The 23167-nt window shown below is 49.9% G+C and overlaps 1 protein-coding gene across 2 annotated transcripts in view; it reads right to left on the reverse strand.

Annotated features, from left to right (window-relative positions):
- LOC119979364 (ephrin type-B receptor 2) overlaps positions 1 to 23167 on the reverse strand; it is a 715489-nt gene that overhangs the window by 364482 nt on the left and 327840 nt on the right. For both annotated transcript variants that reach the window (XM_038821482.1, XM_038821481.1), the window contains exon 2: positions 22154 to 22218. In XM_038821482.1, coding sequence (XP_038677410.1) covers positions 22154 to 22218 — 65 coding nt within the window. The remainder of the gene's footprint in view (positions 1 to 22153; positions 22219 to 23167) is intronic.

Here is a 23167-nt window from a genome sequence, read left to right on the forward strand (position 1 = left end):
CAAATCGGCAAGGTCCGATATCAGGCTGGGAAAGCAGCGTTTGATCGCACAGACCTTCTGAAATAACACCCATCCCAGGCCCAGCCCACCACCCTATCTCCGTAACACTAAGGGACAATTGATCACGGCCAATCCACCTAACCTGAACATCTTTGGAATGTGGGAGGAAACCGGAGCACCCGGAGAAAACCCACGCAGACACTGGGGGGAATGTACAAACTCCACACAGACAGTCACCCAAGGCCAAAATCGAACCTGAGCCCCTGGCACTGTGAAGGAGCAGTGCTAACCACTGCGCCCCGACGGCAATGACAGCTATTTCCGTCATACCACACTTGCCTGGCACTTACCTCAGGCCTTCAGTAATCCGGGCATCATATTTAAAGGCCGGCTCTGTACAGAGATCGCACTCCATCAGGGAGAAAAAGCTGCTGGAAAATGGTGGCTTCAAAGGGGAGGAAACATGTTGCCTCCAAATTCAGTGACACTTCTCTCCAGCCCTACTGGATGCAGTCGAGGTCCACGATGAAGTCTTCTACCCCAGCTCTGGGTGAAAATCCTCATCCAAGGTGATGAATCCAGAATGGTGACAGTGGTGTGAGGGCCAGTTAATATAAAAGAGCACAGCCATTCAGTGCAAGAAGAGGATCAAAGATCTTCCCAGTTCCACCAGGCTAAGTCACCCTTTCACTCACTCTCAACTCACACACTAACAAGCACATCACACATCCACATGAATCTCACTCACTGCAAGCTCAGAGACATCACCTCATGCACACCTTCATCTCCATTGGAGATTGTGCATCCTGTCCATAGCACCATTAACCACCCACATTTCCCAGGTATCCTTCTCATCATGGCAGGTGGCCTGTTTACACTCTCTCCACCTGTCTTTATGCAGGGATTAAGGGGGGGCGGGGGGGGGTGGCTGGGGGCTGGTAGAGGGTCCCGGAAGGAATCCTGGTGCTGCCCATCCAAAGGTCCCACAGACATTGGCGACAGGTCAGTCATTGGCTCCTGTTTTTAAAAAAATGTTGATGGGATGTGGGCAGTCTACCAAGGCCAGCATTTGTTGCCTATTCCTGATTGTGCCTTGACCCTAGCTACACATTTCCCAGGTATACATTTCCCAGATATATGTTTCCCATTTATACATTTCCCAGGTAAACAGGTATACATTTTGCAGGTATGCAGGTATACATTTCCCAGGTATGCAGATATACATTTTCCAGGTATATGTTTCCCAGGTATACATTTCCCAGGTATGCAGATATACATTTTCCAGGTATACATTTCCCAGGTATGCAGATATACATTTTCCAGGTATATGTTTCCCAGGTATACATTTCCCAGGTATGCAGATATACATTTCCCAGGTATATGTTTCCCAGGTATACATTTCCCAGATATACATTTCCCAGGTATGCAGATATACATTTCCCAGGTATATGTTTCCCAGGTATACATTTCCTAGATATACATTTCTCAGGTATACAGGTATATATTTCCCAGGCATACAGATATACATTTCCCAGATATGCATTTTTCAGGTATATAAGGTACACATTTCCCAGGTATAATTTTCCCAGGTATACATTTCCCAAATATACATTTCCCAGGTATACAGGTATATATTTCGCAGGTATGCATTTCCCAGGTATACTTTTCCCAGGTGTTCATTTCCCAGGTATACAGTATACATTTCCCAGGCGCACAATCCCAGATATATATTTCCCATGTATACATTTCTCACGTATACATCTCCCAGGTGTACATTTCCCAGGTATATGTTTCCCGGTATACATTTCCCAGGTATATGTTTCTCGGGTATACATTTCCCAGGTATACAGGTATATATTTTTCAAATATACATTTCCCAGGTATACATTTCCAAGGTATATGTTTCTCAGGTATACTTTTCCCAGGTATTCAGGTATATATTTCTCAGGTATACATTTCTCAGGTATACATGTCCCAGGTACACAGGTATATATTTCTCAGGTATACATTTCCCAGGTATAGTTTTCCCAGGTATACATTTCCCAAATATACATTTCCCAGGTATACAGGTATATATTTTGCAGGTGTGCATTTCCCAGGTAACCATGTCCCAGGTACACAGGTATATATTTCTCAGGTATACATTTCCCAGGTATACAGGTATAAATTTGCCAGGTATACAGGTATACACTTCCCAGGTATACAGGTATACATTTCCCAGGACACAGGTATACACTTCCAAGTATACAGGCATACATTTCCCAGGTATACAGGTTTACACTTCCCAGGTATATGGTATACATTTCCCAGGACACAGGTATACACTTCCCAGTTATACAGGTATACATCTAATGGGTGCAGTAGTTGGAAACTTAGCACTTGTTGTGGAAGAGTTTGATCACCATTTCACTGAGCTGAAAATTATATTTTAGAATAAGGTATTCAATCACATTTGACCTGACAATTTACAATATATCCAGTAAGCAATGAGGGAGTCATGAATTGCCTTTCAGGAACATGCTGACAATGTGTGAACATCCCTGTCCTACCACATTTAACTAAACATGCTGGAACAGTGTGTCAGATTCTCACAGCCAGATGCTCACTCCTCACTTCACAGTGCCGCTAATCTATTAAATTATTCACGTTTTGAAAGGGCTTCTGCAATGTGAGAAGTCAGCTTGCAACTAAAGTGGTCAAGCTTTGTTCACTTAATGAGAGTGACCTGATTTAATTGATGATAACTCAGTAATAATCAGTCAGCTAATGACTGGGTGACACAGTGTGTCGACTGCTCTTGGATCCTTCAGCTGTGAAGCATACACCCCACAGTGAAATATGTGACAGTCACAAAGCTAAACTATCCCTTATCAACCTTCTCGCCCTGTTTATTCATAAGTTCAAAAGGTTTAGAAGCAGAATTCGGCCATTTTGCCCATCGTGTTTGCTCCACCATTCGATCATGGCTGATTGTTCCTTATCCCCTTTCTCCTGCCTTCTCCCCGTAACCCCTGACCTTCATATTAATCAAGAAATCCCTTTATTGATCATGAACACCAGATTTGTGCTTGAGGTGCTGTTACCTAGAGGGCTGCAGACCAAGAGATGGAATGTGAAATCAGCCAGATAAGTGCTGTCTTAAAACACCTGAACTAGGAGCAGCATTAGGCAATTTTGCCTTTCGAGCCCGCTCCACCATTCAATACGATCATGGCTGATCTCATCCAGGCCTCAACTCCACCGTCCTGCCTGTTCTCTGTGACCCTTCAACCCATTACCGATTAAAAATCTGTCTAACTCCTCCTTAAATTTACTCACTGTCCCAGCATCCACCATACTCTGGGGTAGCAAATTCCACAGATTCACGACACTTTGGGAGAGGTAGTTTCTGCTCAACAGGTCTGTGATCTGTTCCTACCCAATGCCTGACCATACAATCCTCCTCCAACACCTTGCCAGTATGGTCTAGCTGACTGGGTCTGCACTTGTTTCCATTTTCTCCAATTTATTGGACTACCACTTGCAATGTCTTCTCTTCACACTCTCACATCATTACATCTGTCATTCTCCAGGCATCTACCTTTCATTCCCCCCTCCCATTTCTCATCTACACACTGGCCATTAGTGACACCATCTGAAGGCACAGTATTAGCTTTCACCAGGATCTGCCTCGCTACCAACTCTTCCACTGATGCTCTATTATCAGATTGCTTGTCTGGGAGCTAGTTCTGGATGAACCGCAATTCCCTCCAACTTAATATTGGGAAGACCAAAGTCACTGTCTTCAGACTCCGCTGTGAATTCCATTCCCAAGCAATGCACTCCATCCCTCTCCCTGGGAACTCTCTGATGCTGAACCAGATTGTTCGCAGTTTCTGACTGCTTATCCGCGCCATCACTGAGACCGCCTATTCCCACCTCCAAAACATTGCCGTGCTCTACCTTGGCCTCAGCACATCTGTTGTTGACATCCCCGTTCATGTTTTAGTTTATCATCGCAACCAGTCCACAGCAGATGCTATCTCCCTGGCTCTACAATCAACACTCGAACACCTCGACCACAAGGACACCTATGTAAGACTGCTGTTCATCGACTACAGCTCCGCCTTCAACACCATTACCCTGACAAGGCTTATAACCAAACTCTGCAATCTTGGACTTGACCCTTCCCTATGCAGCTGGATCCTCGACTTCCTCACCAACAGACTGCAATCTGTCAGGATAGGTAACAGCACCTCCTCCACAATAGTCCTCAACACCCGGGCCCCGCAAGGATGTGTGGTCAGTCCTCTACTGTACTCCCTATACACATACAATTGTGTGGCAAGATTTAACTCCAACCCCCCCCCCCCCCCCCCCCCCCCCCCCCCCGCGCCATCTGCATCAATGGCTCCGAAGTGGAGATGTTCAATAGCTTTAAGTTCATAGGGGTCACCACCAACAACAGTCTGTCCTGGTCCACTCACGTTGATGCAACAGTCAAGAAAGCCCAATAATGTCTCTACTTCCTGCGGAAGAAATTCGGCTTGTCTGCATCGACTCTTACAAACCTCTACAGATGTGCGATAGAGAGCATCCTATCCGGCTGCATCACAGCTTGGTATGGCAACTGATCGGTACAAGATCGTAAGAAACTGCAGAGTGTGGTGAACTCAGCCCAACGCATCACACAGGCTTGCCACCCCCACATTGATTCTGTCTACACCTCCCGCTGCCTCAGGAAGGCAGACAGCATTATCAGAGACCCCTCCCACCCAGACATTGCCATCTTCCAGACCCTTCCATCAGGCAGCAAACAATAATAATAATTATAATAATAATCTTTATTGTCTCAAGTAGGCTTGCATTTACACTGCAATGAAGTTATGGCGAAAAGCCCCAAGTCACCACACTCCGGTGCCTGTTCGGGTACACAGAGGGAGAATTCAGAATGTCTAAATTACCTAACAGCACATTTTTCGGGGCTTGTGGGAGGAAACCGAAGCACCCGGAGGAAACCCACATAGACACGGGGAAAACATGCAGACTCCGCACAGACAGTCACCCAAGCCAGCAATCTAACCTTGGACCCTGGTGCTTTGAATCCATAGAGCTAACTACTATGCTACCGTGCTGCCAACGGAAGTCTGAAGATCCGCACATCCAGACATAGGATCAGCTTCTTCCCCACAGCTACTAGACTCCTCAACGACTCCCCCTCGAACTTATCTGCTCCCTATAGTAACACTATTCATGACATCCTATGCTGCTCTTGCTCATGTATTTGCTTTGTGGCTCCTTGTTCCACACTGTAGCCAATCACTGTTTGTTTTTACACAGAATTCACAGTGCAGAAGGAGGCCATTCAGCCCATCGAGTCTGCACCGGCTCTTGGAAAGAGCACCCTACCCAAGGTCAACACCTCCACCCTATCCCCATAACCCAGTAACCCCACCCAACACTAAGGGCAATTTTGGACACTAAGGGCAATTTAGCATGGCCAATCCACCTAACCTGCACATCTTTGGACTGTGGGAGGAAACCGGAGCACCCGGAGAAAACCCACGCACACACGGGGAGGATGTGCAGACTCCACACAGACAGTGGCAGTTGATGTACCATTTGTCAAAGTACTCTGTCAATTATTCTTTTGTCTACTGTGTATGTACTCTGTACGTTCCCTTGGCTGCAGAAAATACTTTACACTCAACTTCGGTACATGTGATAATAAATCAAATCAGAATCCCTAGATTTGACTATTCCAATGTGATCTTGGCCAGTTTCCAATGTTCTACCCTCTATAAACTGGAGGTAATCCGAACCCCTGCTGTCTATGGGCACAATTTAATAGCGCGCCCGGCTTTGTGTAGGGTCGAGGCCGTTGAATCCCTCTTGCAAGATTTACAATGCTCGAAAAGCTGAGGGGGATTTAGTGGAGTTTTGTGAGATGTCACAATAAGGATTTTACCCTGAATGGCCGTGATCCAGACCTGCATATTTAAATGAGCAATTAGGCACTGCCTGGGTGCCCGGGTGGCATTGCCATACTGGCAGGGGCAGTGGCAGGGTGGCATTGCCATACTGGCAGGGGCAGTGGCAGGGTGGCATTGCCATACTGGCAGTGGCAGTGGCAGGGTGGCATTGCCAGACAGGCAGTGGCAGGGTGGCATTGCCATACTGGCAGGGGCAGTGGCAGGGTGGCATTGCCAGACAGGCAGTGGCAGTGGCAGGGTGGCATTGCCATACTGGCAGGGGCAGTGGCAGGGTGGCATTGCCATACTGGCAGGGGCAGTGGCAGGGTGGCATTGCCAGACAGGCAGTGGCAGTGCGATGGTGCCCAGGTGGCAGGTTGGCATTGTCAGGGATCGGGCCCAGGGGGGCCTTACCAGGTGGAGAGGGGGGGTGAGGAGATATTCTTGGGTGCCTCCCTGAGGTTAGGCAGGGAGTTTGAACAAAGGGGGCTGAAGGGGGATTGGGGCAGCATTCCAAAACGGTGCCCCGATCTGCAATGAGCCTTTCCTGCTGGGCTCGGCTAAGAGACACTCTCCAAGGCCAAAAGAGTTGGAAAAATGCTGCTGAATAGCGGGATATTTCCCAATGCTGCAACCGATGAGAAACACCCTGCTAAATGTGCCCCAAACCGGACATAGGCTGACATTAACACCGCAATGAAGTTACTGTGAAAATCCCCTCGTCTCCACATTCCGGCGCCTGTTCGGGTACACGGAGGGAGAATTCAGAATGTCCAATCACCTAACAAGCACGTCTTTCGGGACTTGTGGGAGGAAACTGGAGCGCCCGGAGGAAACCCATGCAGACATGGGGAGAACGTGCAGACTCCGCACAGACAGTGACCCAAGCCGTGATTCGAACCTGGGACCCCGGTGCTGTGAAGCAACAATGCTAACCACAGTGCTACCATGCTGCCCCTTTAAGAAACTCCTTAAAATCGACAAGATTTTGGCCGTCTGTACTAATATCTCCTTGTGTATTTTGACATAAGACATTCACCATGCTCCTGTGTAGAAACCTTCGGTATTTTATTACTTTAAAGGTTATGTACAACTGGATTTTGCTGTTGTTGCTGACTGGGCTCATGTCCATTCACCTCAACCACTGACAATTATTCGCTTTGTGAGGTGACGCTAGCTTTGGAAGAAATACCGATATTGGACACAGTAATAATGGGATGTGAGCTATGCAGCTGTCTTCCTGCGCTCGGTAAGAAAGAATCCAATTTGTGTTCCTTTCTCAACATTAACCCAGTCTGCAAAATCCCTCCCTACACCAACACCAAAACTCATTAGCATCACAAGCAGTGTAAAGAATTCAGTCATGATGGCAGGCTGTGAAATGAGGACACAGCTTCATTAGTCACAAATTTGCTAGAATAATTTGTGATAATTCACAGCTATTTACCACAGACCAACTGTATCATCATATTTGTGTTGTTCAGAATGATAGCAGTTTTGAATTACAGACTGCAAAGTGGAATCCGGAATATTGGGCGAGATGCTGTGGATGAGAGTGGCTGGGAGGGGGGTGGGGGGGGGGGGGGGGGGCACCCTGTTCCCTGAGAGGGTCGGAGGACCAGCGGGAGGGTCAGCAATACGGCGTGGGAGGCAGTGGTTGAGGCTATCATTGTGGGCAGCATGGCCAGAAGGATCACAATCAACAGAGGAGGAAGACGAACGACCTCTAATGAGCTACAAGAGTAGGATACCACCTTTCTCCTGACGTAGGTTCTGCCTGCTCCCCTCAAATTCCCAAACCCCTCTTTGATCTTCATGCTTGCTCCTCAGCATCCTCTGATACCCACGAGCACAACCCGTTCATTTCCAGGTGTGGTGCCCACACATGCCACCTGCTATAGACCCCCTGACCCATCAAGCTCACAATACCCTCTCTTTGTCCCCGCAGGAGAAGATAGCCCATAATAAGCGAGAAAGGGCCAAAACAGAGGGAGGAATCCCAGAGATCTGAGTCCTCACCCCCCGATGAGGAACGGGCCCTGGAAATCGTGGGGTTGTCCAAGGAGAACAGTCACCGACAACGAGGTTGGCCAGCATCAGAGATAGAACATAGAACAGTACAGCACAGAACAGGCCCTTCAGCCCTCGATGTTGTGCTGAGCCATGATCGCCCTACTCAAACCCACGTATCCACCCTATACCCGTAACCCAACAACCCCCCATCCCTTAACCTTATGGATGTGAGGATCCAATGCCCCTTCACCCAGGTGACATGTATCAAGTGAGTTCTTCATGTCAGACAAAATGATCCTTCCCTCTCACTGACCACAGACCATTGTCTCCCACGGTCTCCATCTGATGGGAGCCGGGCCATCCAGAGTCCCCCTTTCCACTTGGAAAGACATGGGTTCATTAGGGAAAATCAGTATGGCTTTGCCAGACGGATCTCATGCCTAACAAATTTAATATAATTTTTTAATAAAGTTACGAGTGTGTGGATGAAAGAAGTGCAGTTGATGTAGTTTATATGGATTTTAGCAAAGCCTTTGACAAGGTCCCACATGGGGGATCGATTGAGAAGTTTGAAGCATGGAGTTTAAGGAAACTTGTCGAGATGGATCTGATGGCTCAGTAATAGGACACAGAGGGTGATGGTAGACGGCTGTTTGAGTAACAGGATGCCGGTGTCCAGCGGCGTACCACAGGCATCAATGCTGGCTGGGTCCCTTATTGTGTGTTATATATATATAAATGATACAGATGAGAACTTGGGAGAATGATAAATAAGTTTGCAGATGGCACCAAGGAGGGTGTTTAACAGTGAAGAAGAGGGTTGTAGGTTACAGAAAGATATAGATGGGTTGGTGAGAAAGGCAGATCAGTGAGAGATGGCATTTAACCCTGATAAGTGTGAGGTGATGCACTTTGGATGAAGAAACAGGACAAGGGAGTATGTAATGAATTGCAGGACACTGGGAAGCTCAGGGGAACAGATAGATCTTGGGGTACTTGTTCACAGATCCCTGAAAGCAGCAGAGCAGGTGAATAGAGTAGTTAAGAAGGCATATGGGATACTTGCCTTTATCAGTCGTGGCGGAGAATATAAGAGCAAGGAGGTTATGTTGAAGCTGTACTGAACATTGTTTAGGCCATAGCTAGAGTACTGTGTGCAGTTCTGGTCACATCACTAAAGGAAGGAGGTGATTGCACTGGAGGAGGTACAGAGGAGTTTCACCTGGATGTTGCCTGGGCTGGAGCATCTGAGCTATAAAGAGAGACTGGATAGGCTTGGATTGTTTTCTTTAGAGCAGAGAAGGCTGAGGGGGGATATGACTGAGGTGTATAAGATTATGAGGGGTTTGGACAGGATAAATGGGAAGCAGCAGGTCCCCTTGGTTGAGGTGCCAACTACAAGGGGGCATAAATTTAGAGTGAAGGGGGCAGGAGATTCCGAGGGGATTTGAGAAAACAAAATTCACTCAGAGGATGGTGAGAATCTGGAATGCACTGCCTGGGAAGGTAGTGGAGGTTGGAAATCTCACAACCTTAAAAAAACACTTATATGAGCACCTGAAACACCATCACATTCAAGGCTACGGAACCGTGTTGGTAGGCATAGAAATGTAGAAAATAGGAGCAGAAGGAGGCCATTCAGCACTTCGAGAATGCTCCGCCATTCATTATGATCAAGGCTGTTCATTCAACTCAAGAGCATAATCCCGCTTTCCTTTTATCCCCCAGGTGGAAAATCCTGCAGCCTTGGTATCTTGGTGGGCCTGGTCTGGGTCGAATATGATATAGTCTGATGCCCAGGCAGCCGGAGCATCCGTCACTTCCTGCATGCACCTGTGGGTGGAAGATTGAAATTTGCAACACAGGTCCCTGCTCGATCCCTAGAATGGCCCGGTGGAATAGAAGTTGAGAGCTGTGGTGACCTTCACGGCCACTGGGAGCTGGTGCCCTTCTCCTCTAAGGGATGCCAAGTACGTGAGGACATGGCACAGGTGCTGCACTGTCTCTCTGCTGGAGTCTTGTGTGTTATTTGTGTTCCATCAGCTCACGGAATGACCAACGACGTCTGTACACTTTGAGCCATCGCTGGCCTCCCCTTCGCACTCCCTCATCAGCCTGATGGGTTGCCAGGTGTTCAGGGTGTGCAGCGGCCCCCTGCACATGGGGTGCCGCCTCCAGCGTGCATTGCAGCTGCCATCTACGGCATCTGCCCGCCTCGGCTACCACACACTTTCTCTCAGTGCAATTCAGTCACCGAGCCCGTTGTCCTGGCAACCCTCACGATGATGTAAGTCGCACCAGTGGAATTGTCAACGGGACGATGATTGTGCACCAGGCTCAGCCTGCTGTTTCCAACCTCGTGGTGGTGGGGGGGGGGGGGGGGGGGGGGGGGGGCTCGGTTAGGTGTAATCCAAACAGGAGACTAGGACAAAAGGAACTACAACATCAGGACCCTGAAAGGACCTTCAAAGCAGGAGATGTCATCTATGTGCGGCACCTTGGAGATGGCTCCCAATCGATCCCAGGAAATATTTGTCCAGTTTCGTACAAAATCAAAGTTCAAGGGAGTGCCGTGTAGAAACGCCTGGATCACCTGAGAAGCAGAGAGCTCACTCCAGCGGAAGCGATTTCAGGAGAAATAACGTACTTGGCATCCATTGTGACTACCTCCGGCAATGAGACTGGGCCAATGGCAGGTCCGGGAGTCATTCCCCCTCCCCCCACCCTCCTCCCCCTCGAGGATGAAGATTTGGAGTCCAAAATGGAGACTGAGGAGATTGATCTTCAATTGGAGCACCAAAGAGGAGCCTCTGTCTGTGGCCCTTTGCGCTCAACAAAGAAGCGACAATCCCCATCCCACTTCACGTCCCCCCGATCCGGTTCCACCTGTCACTGACTCGAGGCCTTGTGCCAAGCATTGAGAGAGACCTCATTGCCGTGAGATTGAGGGGGATGATTCGGATCTGAGGGGGGAAGAGATGTGATAAACCTCACGCGGACCACAGGGGTTGCTGATTCAGGGACTTTTGTTATATGTGCCTCAGCAGCAGTTTTATTTTCAGTTTAAAATAAACTAGTTTGGTGTTTCACTCCACCTCTCCTGGAATTATTACAATGTCCTTGGTGAGGAGAAGCAGGTTACGGTGTCACAAAAGAAAGACCTGGGAGTCCTCAATCCACTGAAACTATATGGTCAAGGAATTGTGGTCCTACAGCCTCAAGCTGGAGGTGATGTGAAACCCATTTCCTACAATTTCAGAGTTTGGAGGTTGTAAAAGACTCTCTGAAGGTGCAGGAAGTAAGTCTGACATCACTGCAGTACCTTGGGCACATCCTGCTAGAATTCCCTGTGGTGGGAGATTCCTGCTGGAATTCCCAGTGGGGGGAGATTCCTTCTAGAATTTTCAGGGGTATGAGGTTCCTGCTGGAATTCCCAGTGGTGAGATATTCCTGCTGGAATTCCAGTGGGGAGAGATTCCCAGTGGTGGGAGATTCCTGCTGGAATTCCCAGTGGTGAGATATTCCTGCTGGAATTCCAGTGGGGAGAGATTCCTTCTGGAATTCCAGTGGGGGAGATTCCTGCTGGAATTCCCAGTGGTGGGAGATTCCTGCTGGAATTCCCAGTGGTGGGAGATTTCAGCTGGAATTCCAATGCTGGGAGATTCCAGCTGGAATTCCTAGTGGTGGGATATTCCTGCTGGAATTCGCAGTGGTGGAGGATTCCTGGAGTCGGGTTCAATTGTGGGAGTCAAGAGGGCATGCGATGATTATTTGAATACAAACAACGATCGGGTGTAATAGAACTGGACAAAGGTCTAATGATGGGTCTGTGAAAAGAGATTTGTTTTGACATGAAATATTTCGATCACGTCATATAAAGGGGCTCTGATTTTGCATTTCAACGAAGTCTGCGTTTGCTGTCCCCTTTCTCCACTCTATGCCAGACTGAGAATTCTGGAGCTGCTCCAGTCAGCACAACTGGCTGCTACATTCTGTACTTTCTTAGGCAGTGGTAGAACTAGCATGTCACCCACCTTGACACGAGGAGCTATGGAAGGGTGGTGGGCATGAAATGGCATGGATGGGGCGTGGGGGTATATGTTGGGTGAGGGGATGATGACCTTTCGGTTTTTACTATATCTGAGATTAATCCCACAGCACTGGGTGGGTCATTTGAACAGTTCCTGTGATTGTGGCCAAGCATGGATTAGCTGGCCTAACAAAAACCCACAACCTCCCCCACACCCAGCCCACCCCCACTCCGTCCTCCACGAACCCCACACCATCCATTAAGTCTCAGTTCCTGTCAACATTACTGGTCCTGATGATTTAGCCTCTACTCAGGGCAGCACAAGTGGATAGCACTGTGGCTTCACAGTGCCAGGGTCCCAGGTTCGATTCACTTCTGGGTCACTGTCTGTGCGGAGTCTGCACATTCTCCCCGTGTCTGCGTGGGTTTCCTCCGGGTGCTCCGGTTTCCTCCCACAGTCCAAAGACGTGCAGGTTAGGTGGAATGGCCATGATAAATTGCCCTTCGTGACCAAAGAGGTTAGGAGGGGTTATTGGGTTACGGGGATAGGGTGGAAGTGAGGGCTTAAGTGGGTCGGTGCAGACTCGATGGGCCGAATGGCCTCCTTCTGCACTGAATGTTCTATATTCTCTGGAGATGAGTCTCCCAACGGTTCACATCTTTTCCCTATTGCGTAACAGGAAGCGGCAACGTGTGGATGAAAGCTGATGTCACCAAAGATTTGTCACAGAGATATAATGGTGCGATCAACATTTCAATCTAATCTCAACAGCAGCAAACACCTCAGTAAAGACTAATGCTAACCACAGAAATGGATTGTTTAATGAAAATACAGTATGTATTTATAGTTTGAAAACATTGCCGTTACGATTTAATGAAGACTGCGGAGGGCTGTGGGGAATCATTTCTCAAGCCAAGCAATCCCTGCTGCTCTGTGCTTTCTAATCTGTGTTCTATTTTACAGAACTGTGCATGTCATAGCAGATTACTGTTATCTGGCTGTATAAATTCAGCAAAGCTCGGTAATTGGTAAGGAACTTTAAATAAAGTGCAGGCATGAAGGAGTCTCTGGAAGACAGTTATTTACTTATCTGGCTCAAAGAGAGATCGGCTGTCAACATTTCTGATCTCCCCAAGGCTCAGCATTCATGCATTAATCAAAACGGATGTGCCAGTGACTCTTGAATATGTAACATTTTTAAAGTGATATTCGCAGTACAGGGGGAAGGAAGTGTGAGGTTCCCTCACTGTGAGGGAAGTCTTTACAGCAACAAATAAAATGTTGCACATGATGGAGAACACCACCTAGAAGGGCAGACTGTGGGGCAGATAGTAGCTGGTGAGAGAAGAGATAAACCAAGGCGTCGGATACTGACCCTTCTAATTTACCACTAGAAAAATCTGCATTCAAAACTAATCCATTCTCCTTGCAGAAGCTGACTGACCCATGTGTGCTTGCAGCATTTTCTGTTTCTATTACAGAGTCATTAATAATGACTAAAGAGCAGCTGTCTTGTGTTTTAAACAACCAATGATGTCTCCTTTATCCATCAGAACTTCCAATGCAAATGAATCATTAATTTTCCCAATCCCCATCAGTGGCAGCTGACTGCAGTTATACCAGGATAACCATCCACCAGAGACAATGTGATGAGCCCCACATGATGAAGACATTTTTGAAGAAGATGTTTGCAGACTGCCCCTGCCTTTAGGGTTTGGGCTTTGAGTTCTGTTTCAAACTTGGAAACGTTACTTGTGCCTTTAATTCTCTTAATCTGTGTGTGTGATGCAGCATCCAGTTTAAAATTGTCCAGCTACTTGGGCACCTGCCACTGGCAGAATCTTTCTTCACAGGTGAGCATTGGATCCTGGTGACATCCTCAGGCCCCAACTGAAATTGTAACTGGTGGCCTGGGTGGTGAAGCAGCTTTAGCTAGGACAGGTAACCAAAGTGGGGAAAGGACCTGTGGCGAGGAGAGGCTAAAGAAAGAAGTGCTTGACTTTCCTTATGGGGCCCAGAGAAGATGACGTTTACTGCCCGATATCTCAGACATGGGGATTTACACGAGGCTCAGGAGTTCAAATAGTCCAGGCCCCATTTCTGAAGCAGTGAGTGAGCTTGGAACTCTCCTCGACAACCAGAGTTAAAATCAGAGCCTGTGACACTGCAACACCCAGAGTACGTGAGTGTGGTATTGTCATCGACATAACCTGGCATCTTATCTGGGATAGGTGAACAATTTATTTGGCAAAGAGTCATCCAGACTCAAAACGTTAGCTTCCCTCTCTCTCCCCAGATGCTGTCAGACCTGCTGAGATTGTCCAGCATTTTCTGTCTTTGTTGTTGAAAAATTTCTTTAAATGTGTGTGGCCCCTTTAAATATTTCTTTAAATGTTTGTGGCCCCTTTAAATATTTTCTGTGCACATACAAAAAAATTAGAGAGACCAACTTGTGAGTAGCCGGCATGGGAACTCTTGGATTGCTGCACAGCTGTGTAATTTAGGCCGATAGTCACCTAGGTTTTCATCCTAAATAGAGACCGCACTTCTTTCCATATTTAAAGTGACAGAATGCAAATTCAAAGTAACAGGATTGGGCTGTTTTCATCCTGAGGGAGACTGTATTTTGTGGCAGTGTCAGAGAGCAGTGTTATTGAGACATTTCGATGGTAAGTGTGGACACTGACCCGAAGACCAGAGATTGGTCACTGAGTGAACATGTCCAGTCCTAGACATCTCTGACAGGGAAGGATTAGAATTATTTTGGAATCTCAAAGAGTGCAGGAAAATTATTCAGGAGGGAACGGTCAACAAGAAGAGTAAACGGTGACTTCCGGTGGCGGCAATGCAGAGCTAAGCCGCACGTTCGGCAGCTCCCGCTTTTTTTGGACTTTCGGGCTCTTTAAGAGCACCCAACGGCGCTGTTTCGACTTTTCCCCTGGGGGAAACACAGCCAGTGTGCCCAGCGGCCGGTGGATGGACTGGACTCGCAGTGGAGCGGTCCAGAAGTCGGTATTATCACAGAGAAAGGCGAGAGGCAGAAAAAGCAAGATGGCGGCAGGCGGGGAAGCAGCAGCAGCGTGGCAGCAGTGGGCACGGGAACAGCAGGAGCTGCTTCAGCGCTCCTTCAAGGAGCTCAAAGCCGAGATTTAAGGGCAGCACGGTAGCATTGTGGATAGCACAATGGCTTCACAGATCCAGGGTCCCAGGTTCGATTCCGGCTTGGATCACTGTCTGTGCGGAGTCTGCACATCCTCCCCGTGTGTGCGTGGGTCTCCTCCGGGTGCTCTGGTTTCCTCCCACAGTCCAAAGATGTGCAGGTTAGGTGGATTGGCAATGATAAATTGCCCTTAGTGTCCAAAATTGCCCTTAGTGTTGGGTGGGGTTACTGGGTTATGGGGATAGGGTGGAGTTGTTGACCTTGGGTAGGGTGCTCTTTCCAAGAGCCGGTGCAGACTCGATGGGCTGAATGGCCTCCTTCTGCACTGTAGATTCTATGATTCAGGAGCCGTTTAAGGCCTCGCTGGACAAGCTGTTGGTGACTCAGACGGTTCAGGTCGTGGAGATTCGGGAGCTGTGGCACAAGGCTTCGGAGAATTAGGATGAGCTTTTGAGCCTGGCAGTGAAAGTGGAGTCGCACGAGGCACAGCACAAGAAATGGCAGGCGAGGATGGAGGAGATGGAGAACCGCTCCCGCCAGATTTGGGCCTCTCGGAGGGGCTGGAAGGTTCGGATTTGGCGGCCTATGTGGTCCTAAAGTTAAACTCGCTGATGGGTGCGGGGTCGTTTCGTGGTCCCCTGGAGCTGGAAGGCGCCCATCGAGTGCTGCAGCGGAAGCACAGGCCGAACGAACCCGCCCAGGGTGGTGCTGGTCCGTTTTCACCGCTTGGTTGACCGGGAGTGCGTGTTGTAGTGGGCGAAGAAGGAGAGGAGCAGCAGGTGGGAGAACACGGACGTTCGGACTTTTCAGGACTGGAGCGCGGAGGTGGCGAGGAGAAGAGCTGGCTTCAATCCAGCTAAGGGAGTGCTCCACAGGAAGGGGGTGAAGTTTGGCCTTCTACAGCCGGCTCGCCTCTGGGTCACGTACAAGGACCGCCAGCTCTAGTTTGACTCTCCGGAGGAGGCCTGGGCTTTTGTCCAGGCTGTGAACTTGGATTCGGACTGAGGACTGGGGGGCTGGGGGGAAATATACTTTGTTTGGAGGCTTTGCCCTCTTAGTTATCCTTTCGCCTATATTGGCTGTATTTGCTGATGGTTGTTTCCTGTTTGTTTTCGCTATTTTAGTTATCGTTATTTGGGTTCTTTCGGGGTTTCTTTGGGGCTGTTGGTTATTTATTGTGGTGCTTTTTTTGTTTTTTCCACTGGTGGGTTGGGGAGTAGTTTGGGGTCCCGATGGGTCATGTGTCCGTCTTTTTCCCGTGTGTTGGGTCGAGGGGCGGGGCTCGGGTTGGAAGCGCGGGCTTTCTTCCCGCGCCGGAGGAATTGGGAATTGGGGGCGGGGCCGGCGCTGGGAGGGAGGGATTGACGGCTGTGTTGCATCCGGAGGGGGGGGGGGGTCGTGGTTATGGCGGGAGTAGCCGGGGTCAGCAGAAGTCAGCTGACTCACGGAAGCATAATGTTGGGGGTAACGCAGCTAGGGGGGGCCCTAGCTTGGGGGGGGGTGTTTGGGGGGGAGGAGGAGAGTGGGGGGGGGGGGGTGCCGGGTTGCTGCTGCAGGGACTGTGAGGGAATGGATGGTGAAGGGGGCGTTGGGAGGGGAGTTTGCCACCGTGGGGAGCGGGCTTGGGGGGTTCCCTGGGCACGTGGTGGGTTGAGAAAGGGTTATGGCTGATTGGCGTAGAGGGAAGGGGACGGCCCCTCGGGTTCGGTTGGTCACATGGAACGTGAGGGGGCTGAATGGTCCAGTGAAGCGATCCCGGGTCTTGGCTCACTTGAGGGGGTTGGGAGCGGATGTGGCTATGGTCCAGGAGACGCACCTCAGGGTTACGGATCAGGTGAGGCTAAGAAAAGGTTGGGTGGGACAGGTGTTTCACTCGGGGCTTGATGCAAAGAACCGTGGGGTGGCAATTTTGGTGGGTAAGAGCCTGTCGTTCGTCGCGTCCAAAGTAGTGGCGGATAGTGCAGGTAGATATGTGATGGTGAGTGGGAGACTTCAGGGGGAGCGGGTGGTCTTGGTTAATGTTTATGCCCCCAACTGGGATGATGCGGGCTTCATGCGGCGTATGCTGCGCCTGATCCCGGACCTGGAGACAGGGGGATTGATTCTGGGTGGGGACTTTACCACGGTGCTGGATCCGGCTCTGGATCGCTCGAAGTCTAGGACGGGCAGGAGGCCGGCAGCGGCCTCGGTGCTGAGGGGGTTCATGGATCAGATGAGAGGGGTGGACTCTTGGAGGTTTTTGAAGCCGGGGGGTAGGGAGTTCTCCTTTTTCTCCCATGTTCATAAGGCGTACTCCCGGATTGACTTTTTCGTGCTTAGCAAGGCGCTGATCCCGAGAGTGGTGGGGGCGGAGTATTCGGCGATAGCCATTTCTGATCATGCTCCACATTTGGTGGACCTGGAGCTGGGGGAGGGGAAGGATCAGCGCCCACTGTGGAGGTTGAATGTGGGGCTTTTGGCAGAGGAGGAAGTGTGCGGGCAGATTCGTAGGGGTATAGAGGGGTATCTGGAAACCAATGACAACGGGGAGGTGCAGGTTGGGATGGTTTGGGAAGCGCTAAAGGCAGTAGTTAGAGGGGAGCTAATATCTATTCGGGCGCACAGGGAGAGGGGGGAGAGGGTCGAGAGGGAGAGGCTGGTGGAGGAGATGGTCAGGGTGGATAGGAGATATGCAGACACCCTGGAGGAGGGGCTTCTGAGGACGCGGTGCAATCTCCAGGCGGAGTTTGACATTTTAACCACCCGTAAGGCGGAGACGCAGTGGAGGAGGGCACAGGGGGCGGTGTATGAGTACGGGGAGAAGGCAAGTCGGATGTTGGCTTACCAGCTCCGGAAGCGGGAGGCAGCTAGAGAAATTGGGGGAGCCATGGATGCAGGTGGGAACTTAGTGCAGGGTGGAAAGGACATCAATGGGGCGTTCAGATCCTTTTATGAGGGGCTGTACCGGGCAGTACCCCCCCCCCCCCGGGGAAGCAGGCGGGATGGACCGCTTTTTGGATAAGCTGGTGTTCCCAAGAGTAGGGGACGAGCGGGTGGAGGGTTTCGGGGCCTCAAATGAGTTGGAGGAGCTGGTGGAGGCGTTGGGAAGCATGCAGACTGGGAAAGCGCCGGGGCCTGACGGGTTCCCGGTGGAATTTTACAAGAAATTTTCAGATTTGCTGGGCCCGCTGCTGGTGAGGACCCTGAATGAGGCCAGGGAGGTGGGGGGGGGGGGGGCTCTGCCCCCGACGATGTCCAGGGCGATTATCTCTTTGCTCCTGAAGCGGGACAAGGACCCCCTTCAGTGTGGGTCTTACAGGCCGATCTCGCTCCTTAATGTAGATGTCAAGTTGTTGGCAAAGGTGCTGTCCAGGAGGGTGGAGGATGTGGTCCCGATGGTGATTCATGAGGACCAAACGGGGTTTGTAAAGGGGAGACAATTGAATGCCAACGTGCGGAGGCTCCTGAATGTTATGATGATGGCTGGGGAGTCAGAAATAGTGGCGTCCATGGATGCGGGGAAAGCGTTTGATAGGGTGGAGTGGAGTTACCTGTGGGAGGTGTTGCAGAGGTTTGGGTTTGGTGAGGGGTTCATTAGCTGGGTGAGGTTGCTGTACAGCTCCCCGGTGGCGAGTGTGGTGACGAATGGGAGGAGGTCAGAGGACTTTCGGCTTTCCCGGGGGACGAGGCGGTGGTGCCCCTTGTCTCCCCTGCTCTTCGCGTTAGCAATTGAGCCCCTGGCCATGGCGCTGAGGGACTCGAAGAGTTGGAGGGGGATTGTGCGGGGGTGGGGGGGAGGGGGTAGGAGCACCGGTTGTCGCTGTATGCAGATGATCTGCTGCCGTATGTCGCAGACCCGGCTGAGGGGAGCCAGAGGTGCTGAGGTTACTTGAGGAGTTTGGGGACTTTTCGGGATATAAGCTCAATGTGGGGAAAAGCGAGCTGTTTGTCCTGCACCCGGGGGGTCAGGAGAGGGAGATAGGGAAACTCCTGTTGAGCAGGGCTGAGAGGAGCTTCAGGTATCTTGGGGTCCACGTGGCTAGGACCTGGGGGGCTATGCATAGGCTTAGCTTTTCGCGGCTGGTGGGGCAGATGGAGGAGGAGTTCATGAGGTGGGATGTGCTGCCGCTCTCGTTGGCGGGCAGGGTCCAGTCAGTTAAAATGACGGTGCTCCCGAGGTTTTTGTTTCTTTTCCAGTGCCTCCCCATATTGATCCCGAAGGCTTTTTTCAGAAGGGTGAATAAGTCGATTCTGGGGTTTGTGTGGACGCGGAAGGCCCCGAGAGTAAGGAGGGCATTTTTGGAGCAAAGAAGAGAGGTAGAGGGCCTGGCGCTGCCCAACCTGTGTGGATATTATTGGTCCGTGAATGTGGTGATGATTCGCAGGTGGGTGATGAAAGGGGAGGGTGACATATGAAAGAGACTGGAGGTAGCGTCCTGTGCGGGTAATAGTCTGAAGGCTTTGGTGATGGCCCCACTTCCACTCCCCCCGGCAAAGTACTCCACGCGTCCGGTGGTGGTTGCGTCCCTCAAAATCTGGGGACAGTGGAGGCGGCATAGGGGGGAAGTGAAGGCCTCAGTTTGGGCCCCGATACGAGGCAATCACCGTTTTGCGCCGGGGAGAATGGGTGGGGGATTTGGGAGTTGGCACAGGGCAGGCATCAGGCAGTTTGGGGACCTCTTCTTGGATGGGAAGTTTGCGACTCTGGAGGAGCTGGTGGGGAAGTGGAACCTCCCCCCTGGGAACACGTTTAGGTATATGCAGGTCAGGGACTTTGTTAAGAGGCAGGTGGAGGAGTTTCCGCGGCTGCCGCCAAGGGGGGTGCAGGACAGGGTGCTTTCGTGGACGTGGGTCGGGGAAGGGAAGATCTCGGCTATCTACCAACTGCTGCAGGAGGAGGCCTCAGTAGATGAACTCAAAGCGAAATGGGAGGAAGAGCTAGGGGAAGAGATTGAGGATGGGACGTGGTCGGACGCCCTGGAGAGGGTGAATTCTTCCTCCTCTTGCGCACGGCTCAGCCTAATTCAGCTGAAGGTGCTGCACAGGGCTCACATGACGGGGGCAAGGATGAGCCGGTTTTTCGGAGGGGAAGACCAGTGTGGGAGGTGTTCGGGAGGCCCGGCAAACCACACCCATATGTTTTGGGCATGTCCGGCTCTGGAGGGGTTTTGGAAGGGGGTGGCAGGGATTTTGTCGGAAGTGGTTGGGTCTAGGGTCAGGCCGGGCTGGGGGCTCGCGATCTTTGGGGTAGCTTCGGAGCCGGGAGTGCAGGAGGCGAGAGAGGCCAGCATTCTGGCCTTTACGTCTCTAGTAGCCCGGCGCAGGATTCTGTTACTGTGGAGGGATACACGGCCCCCGAGTTCGGAGACCTGGGTCAACGACATGGCTGGGTTCATCAAGTTGGAGAGGTTGAGGTTTGCCCTGAGGGGGTCGGTACAGGGGTTCTTTCGGCGGTGGCAGCCCTTTCTCGATTTCCTGGCGAAGGGGTAGAGAGTGGTCGGTCTCAGCAGCAACCGGGGGGGGGGGGGGGGGGGGGTGGTGGGGGGGGTTTGTTTTTGCGGCGGTGGGTTGTTATGTTATTTTCTTCTTTCTTGTATTGCTATTTGTTATTATTTATTTTGGGGGGAGAGTTCATTTCTTGTGTTGGTGTGGAAACACGCCTTGTTTGTTTTAAATTGCGGGGAGAAAATTTGTTATTGTTATTAAAAAAACTTGAATAAAAATTATTTTAAAAAAAACAAGAAGGGTAAACAATGCAAGGCCATTGAGTTGAAATGTTGGCCAGAATTTTGCAGCCTTCACTCCGGCCATCCCTTGGGCCAGTCGGGGAAGGGGCTCAGTTCCTCTCTCCACAGGTGCTGCCTGAAAATGCCCAGATTTTATTTCAGAATTTCAGCATCTGCAGCATTTTGCTTTTATAAGAAAAGTACCTTTCCCTTTTTACTCATGGGATGTGGGTGCCACTGGCTGGGCCAGAATTTATAGCCCATACCGAAGTATGCTTGAACCGAGGGAATTTCAAGAGTTAACTGCATTGCTGTGTGTCTGGAGTCACATGTAGGCTAGACCAGATAAGGATCAGGTGGTGAACCATATTAGTTTTTACAACAATCAACAATAGTTTCATGGTCATCATTAGACTTTTAATACAGATTTTCTTTAATTCAAAGTTCATCATCTGCCGTGGTGGGATTCGAACCCAAAGCATTACCCTGGGTTTCTTGATTACTAGTTCAGTCACAATACCACAATGCCACCATCTCCCCCTATACACAGTTAAGAGGTTCCATGAAGGAAACATTTCTTGTTCTGAGTTATTTAGATTATAATTACACCAAAACACAAGTTTTAAAAGCAGCGTGAAAATAGCATTACAAATATTATGAGAGGGCTTGAGCTTTCAATATATGTAAATGCACTGAGTAATTTTTACTTTCTCACATCTTGTTCCAGTAGATTTGTTAAAGTACAGCACAGGGTGAAGAGCTGACAAAGCTGAGGTATGGCTGACTAATAAACATTTACAATCTGCAGCTCAGGTCCTGAATCCCTCTCTTCCCATTCCCCTCCTGCTTTCCTCCCCACCCAAGCTCCCAATTTTCCCTTCTCATCTCCCTCCTACTCCCCTCCCTCGTCACCCTACCCCTCCCATTCCTTCCCCCCACTGACCCAGCCTTTCTTCTACCCTCTCTCCCACTGCCACCCCTCTCTCCCGCACCCCATCCACCACTATCTGTACCACACTCAACCTCCCTTTCTGTGGGAAATGGCACATACAGTTCGCGCAATGAGGATATCTGTGAGCATTTGAAGATTGTGCGTAATATTCAGATTGTGAGAAGCTGAATATTGTACCAGCCTCTTGCATACCTGGCTGAGAGTTACTCCCCATTGTCTGTTGTTTCTGTCTGTCAAACAGCCTCTCCCTTCAATCTCTTCTGAAATCTATAAACCGTCCCACATATTTTAAATGTTGCCCTTCATCACCGCAAGATATTGAATGCAGAGAGGATACTTACTCCAGAGGGAGGGTGCGCTGTCCACCCCAACTCAGCTGTTGCTGTTGTTGAATCCATCAAGGTTTCTGTGTAAAAAAAAAGGAAAGCCAATGAACTAAAGTTACCTTTCAGCTCGTAGTCCAGCCTCTGGCTGTTCTTGTCACCGTTTACGTTAGGTGTACAGAGATAAAACATTAGACTTAACACAGACTCAGGCTTTTATAACCCCACAGTTTATTTAATCAGAGTTTGTGATGAACCTCACTGCCTGCCTCCATCAATCCCCAGAGCCCTGTCTCACTAATCGACAGTGTAACTCTCTCTCTCTCTCTAATCTCTCCCAGTAACAACTTCACTATTTTCTCATCCATTACTGTCTAACGCTACTTCTGATCTCTCGTCTATTGCAATGTAATATTGTCCCTAATCTCTTGTCTATTACAGCCTATTGTCCTCATTAGTTTAAAGAGTTTCAGATCCTCAGATATATGGGTCTATTTACTGTGGAGCAGTGAAGACTTACAGCTAACCCACTGGAGGTTGATATAATACTGAGAGGGCTGGATAACATGTGCATTAATAGGTTATTCCAGTTTAAAAGGTAGAGTAGGCCAGAGACGAGTTTAAACTATGCAAGAGTAGGTATGGGCTGGATGTTGGGTGTTTTTATTTCCCAGAGAGCAGAGAATATCTGGGAAGTGACTGGTACAGTCTATTCTCTATGTACCTTAGTGAGTGAGCTGGGTGAGGGCAAAGGTTGCATCATGTAAAAGTAATGTAGAATCACTACAGGGAGGCTATTCGGCCCATCGAGTCTGCACCAACCCTCTGAAAGGGTCCCCTACCTAGGGTCAGGCTCCCACCCTATCCCCTTAACCCAGTTAACCCAACTAAACTGACCTTTTGGACACCAAGGGTCAATTGATCATAGCCAATTCACCTAACCTGCACATCTTTGGGCAGGAAACCACAAGACCCGGAGGAAACCCATGCAGACATGGTATTATGGGAGCGGCGTTTTCAGAAACCCAAAAT

This window comes from Scyliorhinus canicula, chromosome 16 (genome assembly GCF_902713615.1).
Source record: "Scyliorhinus canicula chromosome 16, sScyCan1.1, whole genome shotgun sequence".
NCBI lineage: Eukaryota > Metazoa > Chordata > Chondrichthyes > Carcharhiniformes > Scyliorhinidae > Scyliorhinus > Scyliorhinus canicula.